General features: G+C 45.0%; 1 protein-coding gene across 1 annotated transcript; it reads left to right on the plus strand.

Moving 5' to 3' along the window:
• Positions 1 to 1,939: 1,939 nt before the first annotated feature.
• Positions 1,940 to 24,243, plus strand: OSTN (osteocrin). Its single transcript, XM_034782692.1, has 5 exons — positions 1,940 to 2,012; positions 9,614 to 9,712; positions 13,245 to 13,462; positions 21,004 to 21,100; positions 21,772 to 24,243. The coding sequence occupies exons 2-4, from the start codon at positions 9,614 to 9,616 to the stop codon at positions 21,086 to 21,088; spliced, it is 402 nt and encodes a 133-aa protein (XP_034638583.1). The 5' UTR covers positions 1,940 to 2,012; the 3' UTR covers positions 21,089 to 21,100; positions 21,772 to 24,243.
• The last annotated feature ends 497 nt before the right edge of the window (positions 24,244 to 24,740 follow it).

Here is a 24,740-nt window from a genome sequence, read left to right on the forward strand (position 1 = left end):
ATCCAACTTGCGCTGTCTGGGACTGTGGTGGTGTGACCTGGCAAGAGAGGTGGTCCCTAGGTAGGCTGGTGCCAGGGCAGTTAGGGCTTTATAAACCTTAAATTCCACCCGAAGAACCAATGCAGACCCCAGAGCACAGGTGTCAAGATGCTCTGCTCCATAAGTAAGTTGCTGTGTCCTGGGCCAGCTTCACCCTCTGAATGGTTTTGAGATGCAGCGCCCCATGTAGAGCACAGTGCATCGCTTAATCGTAAGGTCACAAAAGCAAGGATAACAGTGGCACACTCCGCATCCGAAAGGAAGGGCTGCAGCTTTGGAACCAGACGTGGATGGGAAGAAAGTTATTTTGCAACAGACATTTCCAGTTGTGTGGTTTATATCAGTTCTGCCACATTTTGCTGTCCTCCTTGCCTTGAGAGGGAGTTATACTTTTTTTCACAGCTGGTTAAAATATTGTCCATTTCTTCTTTTATAATCATCCTCATAAGGGTAGATGGTGATCCAGTAGATTTAGTTCTGGGGCTACCAAGTTTTCAGAACAGTTTTGCAAGCCAAACACATAAGAAGAAGCAACAGAGGGTCCTGGGGCACCTTTGAGACTAACAGAAGTACTGGGAGCATAAGCTTTCGTGGGTCAGAACCTCACTTCTTCAGATGCAAGTAATGGAAATCTCCAGAGGCAGGTATATATCAGTGTGGAGATAACGAGGTTAGTTCAATCAGGGAGGGTGAGGTGCTCTGCTAGCAGTTGAGGTGTGAACACCAAGGGAGGAGAAACTGTTTCTGTAGTTGGATAGCCATTCACAGTCTTTGTTTAATCCTGATCTGATGGTGTCAAATTTGCAGATGAACTGAAGCTCAGCAGTTTCTCTTTGGAGTCTGGTCCTGAAGTTTTTTTGCTGTAAGATGGCTACCTTAACATCTGCTATTGTGTGGCCAGGGAGGTTGAAGTGTTCTCTTACAGGTTTTTGTATATTGCCATTCCTGATATCTGACTTGTGTCCATTTATCCTCTTGCGTAGTGACATAAGAAGAAGTTACTTATAAAATTTCTTCTCGTTACCTACTGAGTTTTGGTAGGGTTATAGCAAAATCCAAGCAACAGCAGTGACAAAAAGACTCTCTATTGGTCAGCTTCCTTTGTCAAATAAACAAGGGGTCTGCAGATGTTCATATCATGGATTCTCCACAAGCAGGAATTTTACGCTTCTTAAAGATTGGGACAAAGAGCACTTTGCCCTGTATGGGCCATTTTGCAAATGGAAGAAGAAGGACAGGCAATAAAGAAGAAGACAGACTGATATTTGCCTGGTATTTCAGGCTACTAAATGGGCACCATGGCTTTGCCTATTAAAAAATGTCCCTCTGCATTCACAGCCAGTACTCTGCTGCTGTTGCGATAATGAAGATAACAGTACATGCCACTGAAAGACCTAAGTCCCTATGACAGATGTACCAAACAGCCTGCCTTTCTATATACACCTAATTTAATTTACAACAGCAATAACCAGCTAATAAAAATGCACTATTTGTATTTTTTCTCTCTAAAGTACATAGTGCCCTTCTACATTCATTCCTGTAGTCCCATGAATTCCTGTTGTTTAAAGACGTTCCAGGACATCATGTTTTCTCTATTATTGGTTGCAATACTAAGAGCTCAGAGGAAAGGTAATGATACCAACGATTATTCCTCTCCCAGGAATGTCTCTGATTCTTTTTTTAAAAAACCTAGACCTTTAATTACAACCTAATCATCTCGATCCGAGCAATAAATATAACAAATGTGAGGCAAGACTGTGTGTGTGTGAGTGAGAGGGAGAGAAAGGTTTAGGGCAAGGATCAGTGGAAAATCTTTAGAAATGATGTAAGTGAAAGCAAAGGCAGGGATTGGAGTTTGGAGCCTACAGCAGAGACTATAAAAACTCTGAAAGAAAACTGAGCTTAGGGATCAGTTAGGGTGGGAGATCCCAGCAAGATCCATCGAAGTTGGGATTGCTTGTCTCCAAGGCAAGGTAAGATAAGCGAGGAACTCGGCTCGGGGGGGGGTCTGGGATTTTTGTGTGTGTCTGCTGCTTTGTTTACAGAAACTCTTTCAATATTTGCTTTATTTGTTAAGCATATGAACACTCAACAGTTTGAAATTAACAAGCAAGCACAAAAGACACACGTGCACATGTCTGATGGGAAAAGTGCAATTCCTCTTTGCATTTCGGGGTATGACAGTAAGAAGCACATCTCCCCGTAATTTGGGTATGGAAATGAACTAATAATAGAAGACAGAAACATATTTCCATTAGCTAACGAGTTAGCATTTAAACAAGAAGTGTCAAACAGCGCATCCCTATTGAAGAGGTTGTTTGCTTTTATGCTTGTGCAGTGCTTGGAAGATGTAAAGTGCTCTCTAGATGCTAGATAATAGTGGTATTTTACTGGTTTTTCCTTGATGTTTCCCTTTTGTGTGTTATGTTCTACTCACAATAAATCAAATGCATTTTATGGCTCTAAAGGAATTAAAGAGCCAATCTAGTTAAATAGCTAGATTCATTGCTTTGCTTTAATAACTAACATATGTTTCGTGACATGTTTCCATGGCTGTTACCTGGAACATGTTTTAAGGCACAAGGTGAAGAAATTAGATCAGGGAAAGCTAAGCCAGCCAACTCTTTATTCTTTTCTTTTTGTAAAGCCTCTAAGTCTACAGAAGAGCCTTAAGGATCAAGGGACGTCCTAATATCAGTGATGGGCCAGATTTGGAGTCACTCAGGTTTGCACTGTTGTAATTGTAGTCTGGCCCAGTGATTGTAATTGCGCTTTCTTTGTACTGGGCTCAAAATCTCACTCTCTCTCTCTCTGCCTCCATAACTGGGGTCACTTAGTGTGTAAATGTAAAGCACTTTCAGGTCTGCACTCTGGAGGCTGCTGAGGGAACAGGGGGAGTTTTCTTGGGGAGCCAACATGGGCTTTGTTCACTGGGGTTCAAATCTCTGCAGTTCTTAAAACACAGGAGCGTGCACTACAGGCTTATTTGGCTGTTCACGTTAGAAGCAGCATCCTCTCTAATGGGGAGAACATAGGGTTGAGAATCAGGAGGATTATTCATGACGCTGGGGCGAGTTCACTTAACTTCTCTGGATCTCAATTTCCCATCTATATGATGGAGATAATCCTGCTGGCTGTTCTTTGTAGAACACTTTGAAGTCTATGGATAAAAAAAACCCACTGTGAAATAAATTATCAAGATTATGTAAGTGCAAAGTATTACTGTTTGGAGCAATGGTGCTTATCAGTACTCATGGTAAAATCCTGCCCTGCTGATTTCAGATGGATCAGGATTTGTATAACTCGAACTTCGTCTAACTGCTAAGTGTATCTCTGAGTTCTAGGACTGTTGTTTTACTGAGCAAGTTCAAAACATGCATCAGCTGTCTACAGATTGCTTGTAATATGATTGTAACTCACCTTTATATTCTTCTGAGTTTGCCCAAAGAAATAGATCACCTACCATTTCAACCTACAATACATCTTCCCCCAGCTATCAATCTTTTCTTCACCAATAATCAGTTTTGATCTTTGTTCAAAAGGGTAATATACGTCTATCATCCATTACATCACATCTAATATTTGAGCCATTTATCTTACCACTGTAATGACATTCTTCTCTTTTTCAGAGCTGATCTTGAGAGCTTTATCTGTGTAATTATGGAAGTGTATTTTAACTGGTTGTAATGGGCACTATTCTCTGCTCAAATAACATAGTCTGCACTTATCTGTATGCAGAACTTCCACTTATGTCCGTCCACTGTTAAGAAAAGAGAAATTTCCTCTGCACGTGTGAATAAAAACCTAGTATCTACCCCTGTACGTTTCACCTCTGTGTAGATTTCCTCTTTCTGATTGTTTTAAAGGTTTATTTTCTTTATTTTTAAATGCTGAAGGCATGCAAGCCTGTGACACTGAAGCGCTGTTAGTTCTTATCCTGAAGAGCAAAGAAAACTTTTTTAAAAAGAAGTCTTAAAATGTAAATGTAACTGTGATTAGAAACATTTAGAAAAGTTGGCCTGCTTATTTGGTAAATATAGAAAAGATTTAGGAGCTGAGCATTTGTTGGCAATGGATAACAGTCTAATGAAGTTTTGTTTTCCATAGTGCATACCAAGAATGCTGTAAAGTTCCTTCAATTATCTTGCTTAGCAAAGGTGGAAATCGGTACTTCTCATTAATGGCTCTTTTCTTGTATGTTGTAAAAAATCTGCTTAGTTAGCACTTTTTCCTTAGCCTTCGAGGTGGATTTTGTCAGAGTCATTTGTGGCTGATACATTTGGTGTCCAAGCATGATTGCCTTCAGACAAAGTGCTTTTCATTTGCTGTTATTAAATGTTTGTTTGTGGTGGGTGATAGTCAGGTACAGATTGTTCTTAGCTTTGCAAGCTGTCCAAATTGTGTAACTTCTGCTAATTCCCAGGAAAACGTTCCCAGAATATCCCGCATGGACTATTTGGGCTGTACAAAATATTCAAATGAGCAAACAGGGACCATGCCTGATTATCCTCTTCCTACTGCTTTTGCATCTGTGTAACTCCATGGACTGCAGCTGAGTTACTCCTGATTTATGCTGGTGCAAGTTCAGATGTTCACACGGGGGTGGGAGGGTCTAATCTCCTCTTAAAAACCCAGGGTATTTTTTTGTAGACATCCTGTAGCACTGATGAGAATTTGACATTCTGAGAGTCAGCCCTTACTCACATGAGTAGCCCTACTGAAGTAAAGCGGCGTCTCTCATTTGTAGACCTGAAGGATCAGGCCCTTTACAAGTCCCCTAGTGAAGAGAAGCAAAGAGAATGCCTGTTGCTATTATAGGAATATCCACAGTGCAGCTGGAAGTGAGCCTTCCAGCCCAGGGAGACTGACACCTGCGAGCTCCACTCAAGCTAGTGCACTAAAAATAACAGGGCTTGTGTTCAGGGGGATAGCTGGGGCCACAAAATCCAGGCTGCTATTTTTGGTGCGCTAGCTTCAGTGGAGCTAGTTCATCTGTCTACCGCGGGCTGAGAGGCTCAGGTCAGCTGCAGGGCAGACATACCCTGGGGGTCCTCACGATGATAGACATACCCTGGGGGTCCTCACGATGATAGACTTCCAGTTGAAGTCAATGAGAGTTTTGCCTGACTAAAGACAGCCAGAGCAACCATCTACATGCACGTGTTCTCACCACATCGCCTTCTTCCCAAAGTTTAAATGCAAGAAAACGTTTAAGCACAACTGAACATTGATCAAAATAGCAGGGAAATAATTGCCAAGATGGCAAGATAACACACGCAATAAGGATAAAGCATTGGCAGCTGTGTTGTTAGAGCGAAGGTATACATCAGAGTCAAGATTTTCAAAAACGATTAATGATTTTGGGTGCTCCTCTTGAGACACCTTGAAGGAGCCTGATTTTCAGCAATTGCTGAGTACTCGCCCTCTGAAAAGCAAGCTCCCCCCCCCCCCGCCCAGATGGACCCCCAACATCGCTCATCACTTTTGGATTCTTGGCCAAAGTTCATCAATTTTAAATATGAGATTTGGAAGATCCTAGCAGATTTAAGTAGACGAAGCCTGCCGTGAGCTATTTACCTACATTCTCAGGGGTCTGAACGGGCATTGCACTAACCAGATTAATAGTAAAAGGCAGTTTGAAATGATCATAGAGAAAAGCTAATTCTGATTGCATCATATATATAATAAAAGACTTGATGTGGATTTCCAAAACTTAGAAATCAAAACCTACCCTCTGTTGTTAATAATGCATTTGCTGAAGTATCTGGCTTTTACTGTTTATAATTTATGGAATGCATTTTCCAGTAAGTCCCATACTTCAATGTCTTTTTATAATGGACTGCTTTCCGCAGCGTGTGTCATATCTCATCTGTGGGATGAGAACAAAAGAGCAATGCTAAACTATTTGTGTGCTGGATTCAGCAGTGGTCTTTTTCCCCTTCCTCGTACATTTTCATGGTATTACTGATCATTCCACTTGCATTTAAGCAAGGCTCCCCAGAACTTTGTGAAATCACTGAGATGGGAGTATCTTGGCTTTTATGGTAATGAATGCACTTGAGGGCACAGTCCTGCTTCTACAGAAATCCCTGTGAGTTTGCCCATTGACCTCAATGGGAGCAGGATTTTCACAGAGCATCCAGTGCATCTGTTAGTAGCTCATATCCTTGTTTCAGATAAAATATTCTGCCATCTGCATCTTAAGAACAATGGGTTAGACCCTCAGTGGAGAGACTCACAAAATGATACATTTAACCGGCACAGGTAGTAACAGACCATTTTTGATGGCCCCTGAGTAATTGCAGACTAGTACAATGAGCGGGTTGTTGAGCGTGCACACCACTGCCCTCTACAGGATGGAATTACAATTGCTGAGGATGATGTCAGAGGCCCTGCACGACTAACGGTAATGGAGATTCTCCTTTACCTCTAATAGTAGAGGCCTATGCTTTCTAGAGCAGGAAGATCTGAGTTTTCATGCTGTTGCCATGAAGAACCTAATGTCTATGATGCGCAGTACGTGACATTCTGTGACCCTGATCCTGCCTCTAAACACCATACATGCACATCCTTGCAAAGCCCCATTGACTTCAGGGCCTGCCTGCTCCAGGTCACTGCAAGAGTAAGGTCTACATTTCTGGAGGAGTGCAGAGATGTTACAATCTTGCTATTAAAATTTGCGTGAGAGAGTAATCAATGCACAACGGCAGGAGAGTGAAAGATTGTGGTGCAGTGTATGAAGTCTTGCCTCAAGTCTGTTGCTAACTGTCAAGCAGGAAAAATAAACCACTTGTGATTTATGCTCAGAGTAATCTTCAGAGTGGTGTGAAATATGATCGTTTGAATCGGAAAGAACAATGATGGCTGTTCACATTTTTGATAGGGAATAGTTTTGAACTCTGCGATGAATTACACTGTCTGGTTTTTGCTCAGCCATCTTGGCTTGGGGATGTCATTTCGCTTTTGTTAAAAGAAAAAAAGAAAAAAGGAAAACATATCTGCAGAGCCCTCGGGTCTGATGTTAGGGAGTGACCATGTTGTGGATGGTCAAGAGTTCTACTTTGTTTTGGCCTCGTGTTGGAAAGGCGCTTCGATGGTACGTGCAGATTTCTGACAAAGGTTGCAGCTGTTTAGCCTGTCTTGAGATGGCAGAAAAATGTTCTTTCTTTTATCTGTTTTAATTGGAACGCCAACAAAGATGATGAATTACACCAGGAATTTAAGCTTTGCTGAATTTTGAGCTAAAATATGGGTGAAACCCATAAATATGTCTAAATTTCAGACTTGCAATTTTATCTGTTGAAAGCTGGACAGTTATTTATTTCAGATAACACAGATTCTGAGACACGCATTCACATGGAGTAGCACCTTACCTCCTCATGTAGACCCAGCGAATTCAGTGGGAGTATTTGTCGAGTAAATGCTACTCAGCATGAGTAAAGCTATTGGAATCTAGCCCCCAACAAGGAGGACAAGTCCTGCCAAGAGCGGTGTTGCTGTCATAAGTTTACTCAGAGCAGTTCAGATCTAACTTCACATCTCTTTTGGAGTGGGGAGGTAGAACAGTAGTGTCCAACACCTACCCGAGATTAAGCTTGAGTCACAATTCAAGTCGAAGGGGAACAGGCATCTACAAAATCCAAGTGACAAAGGAACTGAGTGGAATTGTTCAGGCAACATCGGAATATACAATAGATGAACAACAGAAGAAAGAGAAGTAACTAGTGTAAATAGCTAAACTCCGGGAATATGGTTAAAAGTGGTGGGTCAAAATCATGTCTGACATACACAAATGTAACGCCCCTGACTTTGGTGAGTTCAGCTGAGGCCATCATCAATGGCTTGGACCTTGCTTTCAGTGGCAAAAATGATTTAGGGCCAAATCACTCACAGAAGGGAAAATCCTGCTTCCTTCTCCCACCTCAGCAGGCCCAAAATCCAGGGGAACCAATATCCTTCTCTGCTGCAGGGGAGGACAGCGTTTAGGGGAGCAGCACGCTCATTGTCCTCAGACAGAAGGGTTCAGAAGCAAGGGCTGAGGAGTGGGGGGGGGGTTAATAAGGTCTCAGGCTGGCCCAGATTTTGCTCCCATGTAAGTCAATGAGACCCTACTTTTGCAATTGACTTCAACGAGAGCAGAAGCAGGACCTTAGTCCCTACGATTTCCCCTCCTTCTAATTTTGCCGGAGTTGAGTTCCAGCTGGTTAATCAAATGTCTTTTGTGATGCAGGTGCCGTAGTGTTTATTTTGATTAGTACACCAGATGCCATTTTTAGCTCTTTGGTCTTTGGGATGAATGAATACCAGTGCAGACATTAAACCATATGAAACGGGTGTATTTAACCTCACCATTTATTTTTACTTCCCCATATCCAAATAATCAGGATGTGGTTATCTGCAAGGTGATAGACGGCGACTTTTCATTTCAATGCACAGCCAAGTACAAAAATACACATTATAAAGCACCACAAGGGGGGGGGAGGGGTACCATGGGCCAGATGCTCAAGTGCTGTAAATTGGTGTAGTTCTGTTGGCTTCTGAATCACTGCTCAGAATGTGTGGACACATCAGTCTCACCTTATTCATTCCTTTGTCTCTCTCCTTTGACTCCTCTGGAGTTATTCCGGTTCATATCAGCCAGTTCCTAAACCTTATAGACAAAAGAAAAGGGTATGAAACCAGATAACAAAAGCACATGTAAAAATAATTAAAATTAACACCATTTTTATACCTTCCTCTACAGCGTCTGGTACTAGCAAATGTCAGTACAAGGGTAATAGGCAAGGTGGCTTGTTGTTCTGATCACTTAAGGGAAAGCCCGTGTGAGAAGGAGAGAAATTAGGGTGACCAGATGTCCTGATTTTATAGGGACAGTCCCGATTTTCTTATATAGGCTCCTATTACCCCCCACCCCCTGTCCGGATTTTTCACACTTGCTGTCTGGTCACCCCAAGAGAAATGAAGACACATGTTATAGCTGGACTTTTAAAACAGGAGTCCAAACACTTTGCTTCGTCTCTCTTGTAGTGTGGGAAACAAGAGCAAAGTCAAACATTTCTGCTGGGTATATTCTGCCCGATCTCGTGAGAGATCTGCGAAAGTGAGGATAAAACAACTCTCGTACATCATCAGAATATATTTACACAGCCTTTCTATTTCTGCCGGCTCCAGCAGGAGAGTCAACAGAGAGTGGCAGAGTCAGAGTTGAATTATGCTCTCTGGGGCTGGGCATGGAAAGAAGATTAACGAGCAGATTAGCAGATTTCTTCTGGGGCTGGAGGCCCCAACCCAACTCCCATTCAGATCAATGGCAAGATTCCCAGCCAGGTCGGTGTGAGCTGGGTCAGCACCTAAGCATCAATGAAGGCAGGATCGGGCACTAAGCTATGAGTCAGGGGGTCTTCGTGGCTCTGCTGAGTGACCCTGGGCAAGTCATTTCCCCTCCATGTGTCAGGTCTGTTTGGAGCTGGCTCATCCTTGTCCTTGTAACCGCTCTCTGCTGCCCTTGTCACGTGCCCTTCCTCCTCTGTGCGTGTCGGTGGGGAGTGATTCAATAGGTTGTTCTGCTTTGCAGATGCTGCAGGTTCGGTTTGGGGTGGTGCACTTTATCCTGGCGCTTACTCTGCTGCGGTGGCACATCGGCATTGCTGTCCTCGCTGCGGCAGCTCCACAGGTAAGAGGCTATTCCTGACACTGCCGCATGCACCTTCCCTTCCTGGGGAGCTCGAAGCCAGGGACAGCTGGAGAGGCAGGTATCGCCTTAGGACGGGGCTGAGATGGGCAGCGGGCTCTAAGGGCGGTGTTAGAGTTAGACAGTGATGGAACCACGTGCTGAGTGTAAGGGGTGGCACAGAACTGCGCTGCCCCAGGAGCAGAGGAGAGGATGACGTGTGAACCAGAGTCACCGTGTCTCCCCCGCCACTCACTCGCTGTGGGGAGGAAGAGTAGGGTACTTCATCCCGCCCTGTGGAGTAACTTTCCGCCCCCCCTTGGCACCAGCTATTCTGGCCCGGGATTAGGGGAGGAGGATGCAAGGCTGGCACCCTCTCTGCCCCATCTGTGACCACTTATTCACAGTGGGGAGTATCGGATGGTGATTTGAGGAAGATGGGGATCTGTTTATCAAGAGACAAACAGGTGAAATTCATCAGATAGAAGTTGTGATGATTTACCCAGCTCCATGGAGACCGGGTAAACAGGCAAATACTTTGCTCAAATGATGGATTCCCTGACATCTTTCCAGGATCCCAAGGATTGCACCATGCTGTTCTTTAGCAGGTGCAGCCTGTGCAGGCCAAAAAGCCACATATCATCCTGCTTATTTATTTGAGTGGACTTCAGCTGGGATCAAGAAGGAGCATTGGATGGAGACCTATAGTCCTGCCATTAAAGCTGTGGGATTCTGTGGGCCACACTGTAAAACATGAATGGGGCACATCTGACCCAGAGGCCAGACTTTGGGCATTCTTTAGTAGAGGAATTAAAATACAGTAGGGCTGGTAGGGAAATGTTTTTATTTTCCATAGAAAACCAAATTTTTGGTCCAAAAATCAAAAACTGAAAAAATGAGAGCCAAAACCCAACAGATGTTGATTCAGACATGGCACCCCAGTGCCTCAGGGGAATTGTAGTTTGAGTGCCACTTGCTCTCAGTCTCTTCTGTAGGCTGGACTCCCTGGCCGGACTACATTTCCCATGATGCACCATGATCTGCCCTCTTGCTGTGCCATTGCAATGCAACATGGGAGCTGCAGTCTAGCCGGAAGACCAGCACAGAGGAGAATAGCTTCATGAGACACCCAAACAACTCCCATCAGGCTCTGAAACAGCATTTCTGAATCAATGTGTTCTGTTTTGACAAAATCAAATTTCTCTTCAGAAAGCTAACCCCTTGATAACAAAATTTGTTTAGTCAGAAAAACAATTTTGATGGAAAAATTGCAACCAGCCCTAACAGCCATCAGGAGTTTATAATTTTGAACAGGTCTCAGCTTCTAAGGATTTTGCCTTCATATCTGGCAAGATCTCCTGTTAAAGTGGGTTATATATGAAGGGTTTTAAATGGTTAAAGTTTTCAAGTTTCCTTGAAAGTTTTTAAATCTTCCTTAAAGTCTCATCAGACTAGTATTCACATGTGCAAAAGAGTTTCCTAAATGAACTACTTTTAAACCCTCAAACAACCTAATAAACACATCCTACTTGTGATCTATGTGGAGTGCATACAGTAGCTCTACATCTATATGGACTTGTAGAACTTCCCTGATGGCTTGTTAAGATCAAGGGACACCCGTTCGTTCCAGATTACACACTTTACAAATATTGCGGTGTAATGCAGCAATTCAGGAGCACCCTTTGTATCCTTAGCCGTGGGTTCCATTTCCTCATCCAATCCATGACCATCCAACCTAACGAGATATTTGTAAACTCCATTTCTTTCATGATTTCTGACTGGCTCCCTGAATGCACACAGCGGAAGCACAAAAGGAAGGAGGTTAGGTAATTCATCTGCATTTTTCAAATATAGGCCGCATGAATGTGGGTATTCTTACAGTAACTACAGAAGAAATGCTGCTACTATCTTACCTTTATATCTGAATCTGAATCATTCCTGGGATATCAGGCCATGATATCCCAGGAACCATGAACAAGACTGCCTCAGCCCCATCTTTCAGGCTGTTTGCTGGAATGGCTCCTTTGTTGTGTTTCTAACTTCACTCTTTCACAAGGACAAGTTGTTGGGCTATCACTCAATCCCTGACCTAGGGGACCAATGGCAGCTTTTCTTCTGGTCCCTATCCTTTGAGCTGTACGGCTTGGGTGGCCCTACCAGGAGTTAAAGTTCCCACCAGCATAGCTATCAGCCTTCCCACCGTGTCAAGGTGCTGTCCTCTGAGAAGGAGACATATATTGCCTTTGAAATGCTGCCTCCCTTGGAATTGAGCATAGTCACACAACAGAATAAAACCAGTGTCTAGGTCGGGAACTGAAGAAGAAGACTGTATCCAACTGAAAGTGAATGGGGAATTTGAAGTAGGCAGAGAATAATCACCTACATTATCGTTGAGCAAGACACTGAGGCTAACATCCTTAATCTGCTGAAAAGTGCCACAGACTCTTTAATGACCAAAAGTGGTCAGGGCATCAGCTTTAATATCTGTTTTTAAAAAGACTAACCATGGAGCAATATTTTTTGCCTCCTACAAAGCAGAGCAAATTGTTTCATTGTCTGTTTTTATGTCTTCGGTATTGACAGAGGCCAGTCAGTATTTGTCAGCTACCCAATATGCATAAATATAGTCTAGTAAGGGTGTTAACTCAATGTCATAAGAACATAAGAACGGCCACACTGGGTCAGACGAATGGTCCATCCAGCCTAGTATCTTGTCTTCCGACAGTGGCCAATGCCAGGTGTTTCAAAGGGAATGAACAGAACAGGGCAATCATCAAGTGTCCTAAATGAAGTTCAAAAACCATCCTGCCTATCCAAATTCCCTGTAAGTTTCAAGAGGATACGCTGTTCTTTATTTCCTGTCCTAAACGTGCATAAGGCTGCCATGCCATGTCCTACCTCTGAATTGGTAGCATTTCAGTGCTAGGTGAAATTATTTTGATGTATTCTTTGCATAACAATTTGTCAAACTTGTAAAGTGATTTGGGATGGAAAATACTGTATAGGCATGTATTACAGCTGGTCATAAACCAAAAATCAGTTTCCTGAAAATGTCAGATTTTTGAAGCTTTTTCATTTCAAAAAGTTTGAAAATAAAAATTTAATTTTCCCTCCAAAATTCATAGAATTATTTAATTGAATTTCAAAAAAATATTGAATACATTATTAAAAATATTATTGAAATGATTATGGAAAGTTTTTGTTTACCAAAAACCCAGGTTTCAGTAAATAAAAAATGTTGAGAACCATTTTGAATAACATTTTAGAGAAAATTTCAATGAAAAAGTCATGCAATTTTTTGTGAAAAATGAAGAATTTCAACAATGTCAACAACCTTACATTAAAAAAAATGCCTCTTGGAAAAGTGGCCAATTTTCAATAAGAAATATTCTCATTCAAATGATTTCCTCCAGCGTTAGTATTTGTCGGTTCTAATGTACTTATGGGCTGTACCAACCACTGTGCTCACTGTGCTGATTGAAATTCTTTACCTGAAACAGAAACATCCAGCAAACCCACCCCTCTTCCTTTGCAGCCCTTTGACTCTTCCATAGTAGTAGGCATGGAAGCACATTCCACATCCAGCGAAGAGAAGTCAGCCACTGACCTAGCAGCTAAACTGCTGCTTCTTGATGAGCTAGCGTCTCTTGAAAATGACGTGATTGAGACCAAGAAGAAAAGAAGTTTCCCAGGATTTGGGTCTCCTCTCGACAGGCTTTCGGCTAGCTCGGTCGATCTGAAAGGCAAGCAGAGGTAAGCTGAGTGATCGGATGGTATAGTGATGAGCGCTATAAAGAATATTGTTAGATAGACCTTCCAAATGCAAGCTACTCATTTTCATTAGCTAGCTAGTTCTGTGGTCGGCTGAGGGTAATTCATTTGTCAGTATATTGAAGTCACTGCTCACTACTCATCTTCTCAATGTTGCTGCAAGACTTATAGCTCTTCGGCTATGGTAAGTAATGCACTCTGCCCCTGATCTATCCTTGTAGCCCTAATCAACCTGCAAGAGACATCCAGGTAAACTTAAAAAGAACAGGAGTACTTGTGGCACCTTAGAGACTAATAAATTTATTAGAGCATAAGCTTTTGTGGGCTACAACCCACTTCTTTGGATGCATATAGAGTGAAACATATATTGAGGAGCTATATATACACACATACAGAGAGCATGAACAGGTGGGAGTTGTCTTACCAACTCTGAGAGGCCAATTAAGTCCTCCAGCGCATCCTTTTCCATTCATGTTAATGGCCCTTCCGTTTAAAAGGCTATTTAGGTAGTGAAACCGTTCAAGGAATATATACTGTCTGGGGTTTAAAAGTGAATGGGGGTGGGGGGTAAATGTTTCCAAGAACAGATGGCTGGTGAGAGGGCATCTTACACAGCAAATCTTGACTGAAACTGTAGTGCGCATACAGGTCATGGACAGTCCATGATAGGAATGGCATCTTGAGTAAGGCCTTCAGGGTCCTGGTCTATTGGTTTCACTGAGATTGGGTCTGAGCAAAGCCCTATACAGTCTGAGTCTATTGGTCTCACTGAGATTGGGTCTGAGCAAAGCCCTATCCTACAACGCACCTGTTAATATTCAGGCCTGATATCTTGACTGTTCACCTAAGAGGAGATGGGGCTTTATGTCGGAAGGAGCCAAGGAGATGAGAATTAAGAAGGTAAAGGAGATGCGTGTGGCTGCTGGGCAAGACTTGCAGGGTGTCTGCTGTTCATCGTAACGAAAAGCACTCACTGAGATCTCTCTCTTTCGCCTCCCCTGCTATTTGCTGCTGGTGACCATCTTCCCTCACCTTTCAGCCCCAATCCAGCAAAGCACTTAGTGACGTGCTTAAAGTTAGGCACTCGCTTAAGTGATTTGCTGGAGAGGGGCCTTCGTATGGATGGGTGAACAAAGTTAAGATCAAATAAAACCTGATCCAAGCCTTCACCCAAAACTCACCACAAACCTGGAACCAGAATTTTTACTGAGGTCTGTAAAAGTTTGGCTGACTATGGTTAATTTGGAAGTGAAAAATATTCACTAGAGCTAGCCAACATTTTCCAAAATTGTTTTTTTCAAAGACATTTTTGCAATTAATCAGCTTTAACACTCGCTCTGCACTTCCAGGCTCTGGCCGGTAGGGGGTGAAAGGTGAAATGATTAAAACCTCAGGCAGGGTTTTTTGCCCTTACAGCTCACTAGGAACTCAAAATGGGCCCATTTCTGTGAAAAGAAAATAACTGCGGTAAGTGCGTGGGGTTTATAAGCAAAATTTGGCTGTTTTGGAGAGCAAAAATTAGCCCTTTTTTCAAAAGAAGCCGTGGAAATTCATATTTTAGATGTAAAAATATTGATTTGATCTAAATTACAGAGAAAACAAAATATCTGAGGAAGGGGAAGAGGAAGTTTGAGAAATGGGCCAATATTTCTCATGACATTTCTCAAATCAAAACCAGTTTCATCCAGGTCTAGCTGAACTCAGAAGTGCCAGAGTATCATCAAATATCTCCTTTCATGACGTTTCCAGCCCCGGTTTCATTGCGTGGAGGAGCAGACAAGCTTTTGCTCCTGGATGAACCAAATGTTGAAGCCATTTGAGTTTCTCTGATCACTACGTTTTACACAGCTACTGTTCTACCCAGCATCCTGGGGTCACCCGATACAATGACCACACTAGTGTACAGACCAAGGGAATGCTGTTTGGTCATATAGACCAAATCAGAAATGTTTCTGAGCGTCTAAACGAGGGCAAGGGTAAACCAATGACAGAGTCTCTGCCTTCTCCAGTGGTGGGTCCACGTGGGATGACAGCCTGCTGCTGTTACACCTTTAGCTCAAGGAGGTTTAGAGATCCTGAATGTAATGGCTTGAAAAGCTCTCAGATGCTGAAAAAGACTTTACGCCCTGAATTAATACAGTGCCGTGATATACACTCACATAGAAGAAACTTACAGCGGAGATTGGGTGAAATGCTGCTAGTCCCATTGAAGTCAATGGCAAAGTGGCCCTTCACTTCATCCCGGATTTCACCTATTCTTTGTTAACATTAAGAAGCTTTGGAAAGCACAGTCAAAAGCAAGAAAGGAGGAGCTTTTAGATGAGATTTGAAGCGATGGAGACGCCAGGAAGCGTCACAAAGGCATAAATAATGTTTTTCAACAAAATTCCGTTTGCTTTGCCTGCCCAATACCAAGGCCTGCTTGGTCGACAGGCGAAAATGCACAGAAGCTCCGCAGACAGACACTCTGCAGGATGGGCTGAAAGTCCCTGGCATTGCTGCAGATGGCCACAAGAGGGATCAGCTCAGCCGTAAAACGCTTTAACTTTGTTCCCATGCTTTCGATGGGAAACATCAGACCCAAATTAAAGAATTCTGGGGTCCTGACCACTATGGAAATTGGGGGGCTCCCCAGATTCCTTAAATTGTTACCGCCCCTTATGTATCCAGCCCCATACAGACCCCCTAAATGCCTTGCACCTCACATCTACCCCTCCACCAGCCCCCAGTGATCCCGAGAGCTCCCCCACGCACTTCCCAGCACCCCGATGTACATCCCGCTGATTGCAGGCCCCAACACTGCAGCCCCACCAGCCACACCCCCTAGCATCCCCCATTCATCGCCAAAATCCCAGCCCCCAACCCCACTGCCCCATAGCCCTCACCCACTGCCCCCAGAACCCTCCTGGCCACTCACCGGCACATCCCCACAATTCAGCACTCCACTCCGGGTGACAGTGGCTCCTCCTTATCCCGGCCATCCAGGTCTGCTGGCTCCCATCGCCCACCCTATGCTCACAGGCTTGGCCTGGCCTCTCCTCCGACATGATGGAGGGGCAGCCGGGCCAAATCTGAGTGAGTGCCATTGTGATCTGGGACACCACATCATAGCGCTACTCGGTTTGGGGGGTTTTCTGGGGGCTGGGGGCTCCTCTGAGATAGGTCCCTCTGCAGGTGCACTAAGTTCACGTTGGTTAGGCTGGGTCTGGGGCCCGTGTGACAGTTTGGGTTTTGAGTTCCAGTTTTACAGTGAATTTAGCAATGCTGAAAGGCACCAGATTGACAGTTCTGGAAAAGTAAGTCCTCCTTATACCCAACCAAACACAGACAGGGAGCAGAACTGCACGCTGCCCTGATGCCTCTGATTCCCTCGCAGGGGTGTGTTGTCGTTAGGAAAAAAGGTGTGTTCTTAACTCAAGGTCAAACCCTGGTGAAGGCCAGGGCAATTAGCAATTTTCACATGTTTTAGCAGGATGAGTTAAAGACTTTGGGGGAATCCTATAGAATATCAGGGTTGGAAGGGACCTCAGGAGGTCATCTAGTCCAACCCCCTGCTCAAAGCAGGACCAATTCCCCAGACAGATTTTTACTCCTGTTCCCTAAATGGCCCCCCCTCAAGGATTGAACTCACAAGCCTGGATTTAGCAGGCTAATGCTCAAACCACTGAGCTATCACTCCCCCCTATGGTTCATCTTGATCCACTAACTTTTGTGAAAACTTCAAACTGCCTGATCTTCACTAGGATTTTACTACCTTGAGTTCAGAACATGCCTTGTTTCCTAGTGAAGACAAGGCCGAAGAGAGCAAAGAGAGTTCATTTTCCAGTCCTCCATCTCTTTGTAAAGTTTCTCCAAGGACAAAAATCAGGATTAGTCCCCAGGTGGGAATTCACGAGGTGTTTGCAGAAACACCATGGTTTTTATTGCAAAGTGGCGGTGCTTTTATGGGTGAAATGCAAGTTCCTCCACTCTCAAAACCCGTGCTCAGTTTTTCCTGCAACATTGTTTTGTTTTTCCTGCATGCATGGCCGTATTGGTCATGATGAAAGACACAAGGGAAGGTTTAGTTAGGAATAGCTCACCTTTTGGTTTTGTTTGTTTAAAAACAGTGATTGAAATCTCATGCTCATGTTTGCAGCTATTGAGTTGTCTAAACGTTGCATTGCAAACAACCGTTTTAGAAAGGAGACTGGAAAACACCTATTAGGTTTCCTCTATTTCATCCCTTCTACCCCCTGCTGGATGCTTCCCCCCCGTACCTTTCCCCCACATGACTTATGGACTCTAGTTCTAAATGTCCAAAACAATGGACCACCCTCGCCACACGCACTTCATTTCAGAGAGCGTCCCGCAAGCTAATGTTTGAAAGCTGGTGAAGTGACTACACAGCCCAAAGCTCTATGGCTACTCTCCTCCTGCCCCTGGCATTAACCCAACGCTCCTTCTGCACCGGGGGAATTCACCCACGGCCTGTCGATGCGCATGTCCTGCCCCATGTGCTGCCACAGTGTTGTCCGGGGGAGACAGGATCAGCCCCTTAATGTTTATCACAAGAAAGTAAAACACAATAATACTCAGCCCGTAGAGCCCTGCCCACCCTGGGGCTCAGCCCGGATCTGGGCCCCCGGAGCTTGGAGTCGGACCCTGCCTAAGGCATCCTCCGCTCCTTACAGCCCTTGTCTTCTAGGGAAGTGGGGAGCTGAGTTTGAGTTAACCCTTTGTTCACCCTGGCACATAGCCGTGGTTTGCAGTCAGGCCGATTTCCTGGGATTCACCCTCTATTTCCCAGCCCACCCCCCTCCCTTTCCTCCCTATGGCCTCCCTCAATAATTCTCTCTGGCCTTGATTTTCAGACCCTTTAGGGACTTGGCTCCACCTCCATCTACCTTTCCTCAGAACCCATAATCCGTCCCGCCCCATAACCTTTCTGGGCTTGGCCACCCCATACGGCAGGGGGAGGGAACATGGTGGAAGAGCTGGGCATCTGCAGAGTTTAGGGAAAGGGCAAGTGGTCTTCATGGGAGCCCCGAATGCAAGGGGCGTCTGGACAGTCAAACAGAGCACAGTTTGGCTCGGATTTAGGCTCAGATCCTGCCCTTTGTTTCGAATGAATTAAATTGGCAGCGGGGAGGAGGTGCTCTCAGTGCTAAGGCCCCCCTGGAGTTATACTTAGTAAGCTACTGACTGAGCGCGGAGCCGAGCTGCTGCCGTTCGAGTTGAGGACGGAAGAACGTGTCTGAGGAGATTTCAAAGGGCCTGGAATTCTGTGGGTTTGAAACGTAACCGCGGATCCAGCCCTCTTTCCTCGAAAGGCCTCGTTTTTTACTAACACTGGCCCTGTAACATTCTCAGCCTCGCCTGCAGGCCAAGGCAACACTCCTGTGGATTCCCCGGGGCTGCCAAAGACGGTCGGAGAAACGCGGTGCATGCCAGCAAGTGCTGCTCCTTGCTAACGGCGCTGGCACGGGTGTGCAGCCAGCAGCCTACCAGTGGGAGGAGAGGCCCGTCAGGGTTAGCAGGAAAAGCTGACAAAGTTGCAACCCTGTGAGAGAGGCAAGAGGAAGCCGGGAAGGGAGAGTGAGATCAGAGGAGACAGGGAGCGGGCCTGGAGGAAGCCAGGGGCAGGGCTGGGGCCAGACTGGGAACCTGGAGACAAGGAAGCGAAATCGGTTTCATTTTACAGGCTTGTAAACATAAACACGAGCAACATAAAAAGAGGGGGATCAGTTCAGCACTGCCATGTGGCCCTCTGAGCCACCAGGGCTGGTGCAAAGGGGCCATATGGGAGGCCTCCGTCCCCACAGAATAACCCCAGCATGTGGGGCTACTACAGCAGGTACAGAGACAGCGCTCCAGCATCTTTGCTGCAGCCCCCGGTGCAAGGGACATTGGGGGCAGAGGAGGGAGGAGGCAGATCAGGAGTGGGAGGAGGGAGAGGAGAAGAAGGCTGTAGCGGGGTAGTCACCCCGCTCGTGCCTGCAGGAGCTAAAAACAGCCCTGGCTGGGGCAAGCAGCTCCCTGGCTGAGTGGGAAGTCAGGCTCAGCTGGGGCCATGCCCCAATTAAGACTCAGCTGGTCCTATAAAGGCCAGGGCAGCCAGAAACCCAGACAGTTCTCTCTCTGCTCTAGAGAGAAGGGCCTGGCTGCCTGGAGCTGAGGGTAGCAGGGTTGGAGGAAGGCTAAAGGAGTTAGGGAGCTCTGGCCTGGGAACCCTCCAGACTGCAGGCCTAGAGTAAGGCCAGCAAGGTACTAGGGTTGCAAAGGGACAGCCCTGGGTAGGCAGGGGCAGCAGGTCCAAACCCCCCTTGCCAGTGATGAGTGGCTGATGCTGCAGTCTGCCCCAGGGAGCGGGGGCTTGATAGTGACTGGCAGTGGCCTGGTACTGAAGCGAGGTGGGGATAGTGGGAGGGGAAGGGAAACCCAGATCTATGGGGTACTGCCAGGGGGCAGCATCCCAGTAATAGGGGCACCGGGTCCTGGGAGGGGCACGGGGCCAGAGGAGAGGTGGATCACCGGCCTGCAGAGGGCGCTCTGGAGGCTGGATGAGCTGATTCCCTGAAGCAACCAGTAGGAGGCGCCGCAGGGGTGAGTCCGCACCCCTACAAAGGCGTAATGGGAGTGTACTTACCCCAGGTCGTGTAGGATGGAACATCAGTTGTGCCAACACAACACTTGTTGCTTCTTTGGCACTAGGAGACGAGTCCATCCTTCTCAATATTTTCCTGCCGTTTGCAACATTTGGAGGGACTGTTCAGTTTTGCTGCGACACATTGGCAAGGTCGGATTTGCTGCAGTGACTCAGACTGATGGTTCATTGTCTTTGGTGTTTTTGTCTCTGACAGAGGGGTAGCTGTGTTAGTCTGGATCTGTAAAAAGCAACAAAGAGTCTGACAAAGTGGGTATTCACCCACGAAAGCTTATGCTCCAATACATTTGTTAGTCTATAAGGTGCCACAGGACTCTCTGTTGCTTGTCTCAGACAGTGGATGATGCTGAGTGCTTCAGAGGAAGGTATAAAACCCCACAAAATACCTGACTGTGCACCATTGTACTTTGGAGGAGGACAGGATGACCACTTTATGACCTGAAAAATAAGGTTTCCCAGCCCTTGTAACTTAATATTTGATATTTGCCTTAATAATATCCTGCAGCAATGAGTTCCATGGGTGAATGAAACTTTGAATAAATACTATTCCTTTTACATTTTAAAAATCTTTTTCCTCTTTTTCGAATAGTAGATGAACAACTACCAAATGGGGATAATGGACCAAATTCAGCCTTTCTGTAAACAGCTGCGACTCTATGCTCCCAGCAGGGGTAGCTTTTCTTATAGAGGCTGCAGTTTATGAAATGCAAAACACCTTATTTTGAGTAACTGTCCAGAAGCTCCAGTTTTAACAGAGCTGCCCTGACCAAACCCCATTGCCAAGACTGGTGTGAAATGGAGGAAGCAAAGATGTAATCACTTTTAGGTTACTCCTGTGAAGTATCCTTACCGGTTTTTGCCCTGTTCTTTTGTGCAGGAAGGTGGTGGAGTTGCCCAAGCGACGATTTGGAATTCCTCTAGACCGAATCGGAACGAACCGTCTCGCCAGCACCAGGGGTTAGCAGATGGTGCAAGTAAGTCAGGTTCACCAAAGCAATGTTCAGGCACCACGTAGGTGCCTGGATCCAGTGCTACTCTCAGTTACAGACCCGCAAGCTCATGTGATGTCAGTGGATTTGGAAGGTCAGATCTGTGGAAAGATGGCTTCATGTCATCAGGAGAGGGGACCTGGTAACAGTCTTCAAATAGGTTAAGGTCTGTTATAAAGGGGACTGTGATCAATTGTTATCCATATCCACTGAAGATAGGACAACAAGTAATGGACTTAATCAGTAGCAAGAGAAATGTAGGTTAGATATTAGGAAAACCTTTCTAGCTCTAAGGGCAGTTAAGCTCTGGACTAGGCTTCCAAAGGAGGTTGTGGAATCCCCTTATTGGAGGTTTTTAAGAACAGGGTGAACAAACACCTGTCAGGGATGGTCTAGGTTTACTTAGTCCTGCCTCAGCGCAGGGGGTTGGACTAGACATCTTCTTGAGGTCCCTTCCAGCCCGACATTTCTATGATTCTAGATAACATTGCTTTATCTCTGTGTATTTAGCTTTGCTGCCTTAAGAAGTTAGGAATTTGTAACCCCCACAACAAATCCAATACACCTAACTTTGCTTGTCTTTCATAGACCTTTTTAGAGTATCTTTGTCTGGGGCTTTGAGGACAATGTAACTTTCACTGCTTTTTTTTCTGCAGGTGCATCTGTGCTGGATGATTGATGCTGTATCGGGAATGTCACAGAGATATGGAAGATGCTTTAGAGAGTGTCTTGTCATTGATTAATGATTCAACATTTAAGGAATTGACCTGCTGCAAAATCTATTTCACATTGCATTTTACAAACAATAACAGATTCCATCCATCAGATCAGAACATTCTCACAGCGATGTTTTGGCCTGACAATAAAAGGGAACAGAAAATGAGTGTATATAATTTCACTGCATGAACATTTTTTTTTTTTTTAACTCATAAAAGTTTCTTATCCTAGCGAGGACTATTAGAATTTTTGAAGAAAAATAAAACTTTTAGAGATGCCAATAGCACTCTATGGAAGGCAGAATTGCTTTGTAAATTTCACTCAAGAGGGTTGGTTATTTGTTTCATATGGCTAAGAGAAAGATTTACTGGTTAAGGGGACAAATCCAGCTTTTATTCAGGCAAAACTTTTACTGATGTCAGCAGGAGTTTACTGAATAAAACCTGTGTAAATACCGTAGGATTTAGCCTGATACTTGTAACAATCTTTTCCTTACCTCTGTTGTATCTATATCATGAATCTTTTCATCTGACAGACACTGAAACTTGGTGAGGCTGTTACTTCCCTTACACCTCTGAGCTGATTAGTTCCTTTCACTCCTTCTTGTACATACATGGGATGAACTGGAGATGCCCTCCAAGTAGGAGGTGACATGGCCCCTGAGCCATCTTCATAGAGCACCTGACTTTAGCTTCCTGAAGTGTTTAGGGCAAGGAGATTCCACCCCCTCTTCCTTCTCTCACCCTGCAAAACATTACAGGGAACAGAGATGTGGCTCAATCCCAGTGTTTGGATTTGCAGCCAGATCTGATTTTTTTTTCCCTGAAGCTGAGGGTATTCAGTGCTGGAATTTGGGTCCAGCCCATGACAAAGAAAGGGGAGACACCTGGATAGCTCAGATCAGGATCCGAACTCCAAGGGTGATTTGTACCAATTTGTCATCAGGAATAATCATCCAGGAAAGGAACTATGTCAGGATGGGCCATACCAGGGTCTTTCTCTTGGGTGTGACTGAATCAAGGCAGCAATGTGCCACAAACCCCAGTTTTAGGCAGGTGGGCTGTGGCCTATGTGGAGTAGTGAATTAAGCATCCACCTTCTGATCTCATATACTATGCAGAGGAGGGAGACAGGCTACCAGGGGAAAGTTGGCTGAGTAGGGAGGAATCCGGCCAACTCCCCAAGAGGAACGAATGTTTACTGACAGTTTCTACCCTCCCTCCCGCTCTGTTCCCCCTGACTGAAACTGGAGCTGGTTGAAAACAAGGAATTTTCACAAAAATCTTTATTTTTGTCAACATTTCCAGTTCAGAAAACTTCTCGATTCTTACAAAGCTGTGGCCTCAGAGGATTTCAGAGCCCTAGCCTGTCACAAATCTGTACTCCAAGGCACGTTGACCTACATAGCTCTACTGTTTGTTGTATCTGCCTTTGAATGGAATGTGGGATGGCACACACCAATTTTCTCTGTCAGATAGGAAAAGATGGGTTTGGTTGTCAGTTCTCTGCCTTTTTAAAAAAATATATGTATAGCGATTCTCTTTTAACCACTAATGTTGTAGCATAGTCACAAACGATCACAGCCCCAGACTGAAATCTGCAATGTTACAGAAAGAAAGAAGGGCTGTGCCCGAGATATGACGAGTCGCCTCATTCATTTACTCCCATTTTTCTGGGGTCTGCTGAAATGTATGTTGAATTCTGCTTATTTCTTTAAAGGTGCAGTCTGAGTGCGTTACACTCCTGGGGCAGCTCAGACTGGAGACATCCAGAGCTAATGCGTTATGTTGGGAATGCTAAAACTACGTTACAATAAAATGGACTGTGTAAGTATTGGCCAGCGTTAGCCCTTTTCTCTGTTCTAACCACAGATAAATGGTGCAGTCTACAGGCATGTACAGAAATATCTCCACTGTGGAGGAGAACGTTAAACATGGGGAAGGAGTGTTCTTTGTTGGTCATAGCATGGAACTGGGAGTCAGGACTCCTGGGTTCTATACCAATCAGCCACTGGATTGCTTGTTTTACTGTGGCCAAATCGTGTAGCCTCTCTTTGTCTCAGTTCATCCACCAATGCCTAACTTGAAAGGGTGTTCTGAGGCTTAAATTTGTTTGCAAAGCACTTTTTAAATCCATGGATGAAAAGTCCTATTTAAATAGGAAGCATTAGGAGGCCTATGAAAGATCTGTGTTAAAACTGGAGAGAAAAGAGCAAGACCGGGCACCACTGCGGTTCTCACAGACAAATCACACTGGCCAAGGTCTTTGTACGTAGCATGAAGGTTAGCAAACATGAGGTGATGATACTGTGACATGTACTGTGTAGCAATTTTACCTGTTTTCCTCTGTTCACAAAACCATTCCGATGCCTTTGGGGGGTATCTGCTAATAAATCAACACAACTGAACAGACCATCTTGTGGAAATATGTTTACAATGTCTTAGGTGTGGTCCCTGAGTATCAGGATTCTCAGAGCAGCAAATCAGCTCATATTATTGCCACGGACAAAGTGTGGTGATGGTGAGAAAACATGGCTGTCCAAGTGGCACCTGAGGGAGATAAAGATTTCTCTTCTCCAAGTTGCAGAGGAAAGTGCAAGAAACTTCTTTTAGGGACTAACTTGCCCCTGGAGGCTGTTTCTACTTAACCCAAGGCTCTTGGTGGTTGCTTTATACTTTCCTACTCACTGTTCCTTGTGGCACGATGCTGTCCTGGCAGCCTGACAGCAGCAGGGCATGGAGCTGCCAAGGGGACGGCAGGACCACAACCTGTCATTCGAGAGAGGTAGGAAGGGGGACAAGCTGCCTCCTATACACCACAGCCTCAATCTGATGACTAAGACGCATGTCAAGCCCCTCGTACTTCCCAGCCAGCTGCCATGAATGCTGGAGCCCAAGCCCCATAGCCT

The sequence above is a fragment of the Trachemys scripta genome, chromosome 9 (genome assembly GCF_013100865.1).
Source record: "Trachemys scripta elegans isolate TJP31775 chromosome 9, CAS_Tse_1.0, whole genome shotgun sequence".
In the NCBI taxonomy this organism is placed as follows: Eukaryota; Metazoa; Chordata; order Testudines; family Emydidae; genus Trachemys; species Trachemys scripta.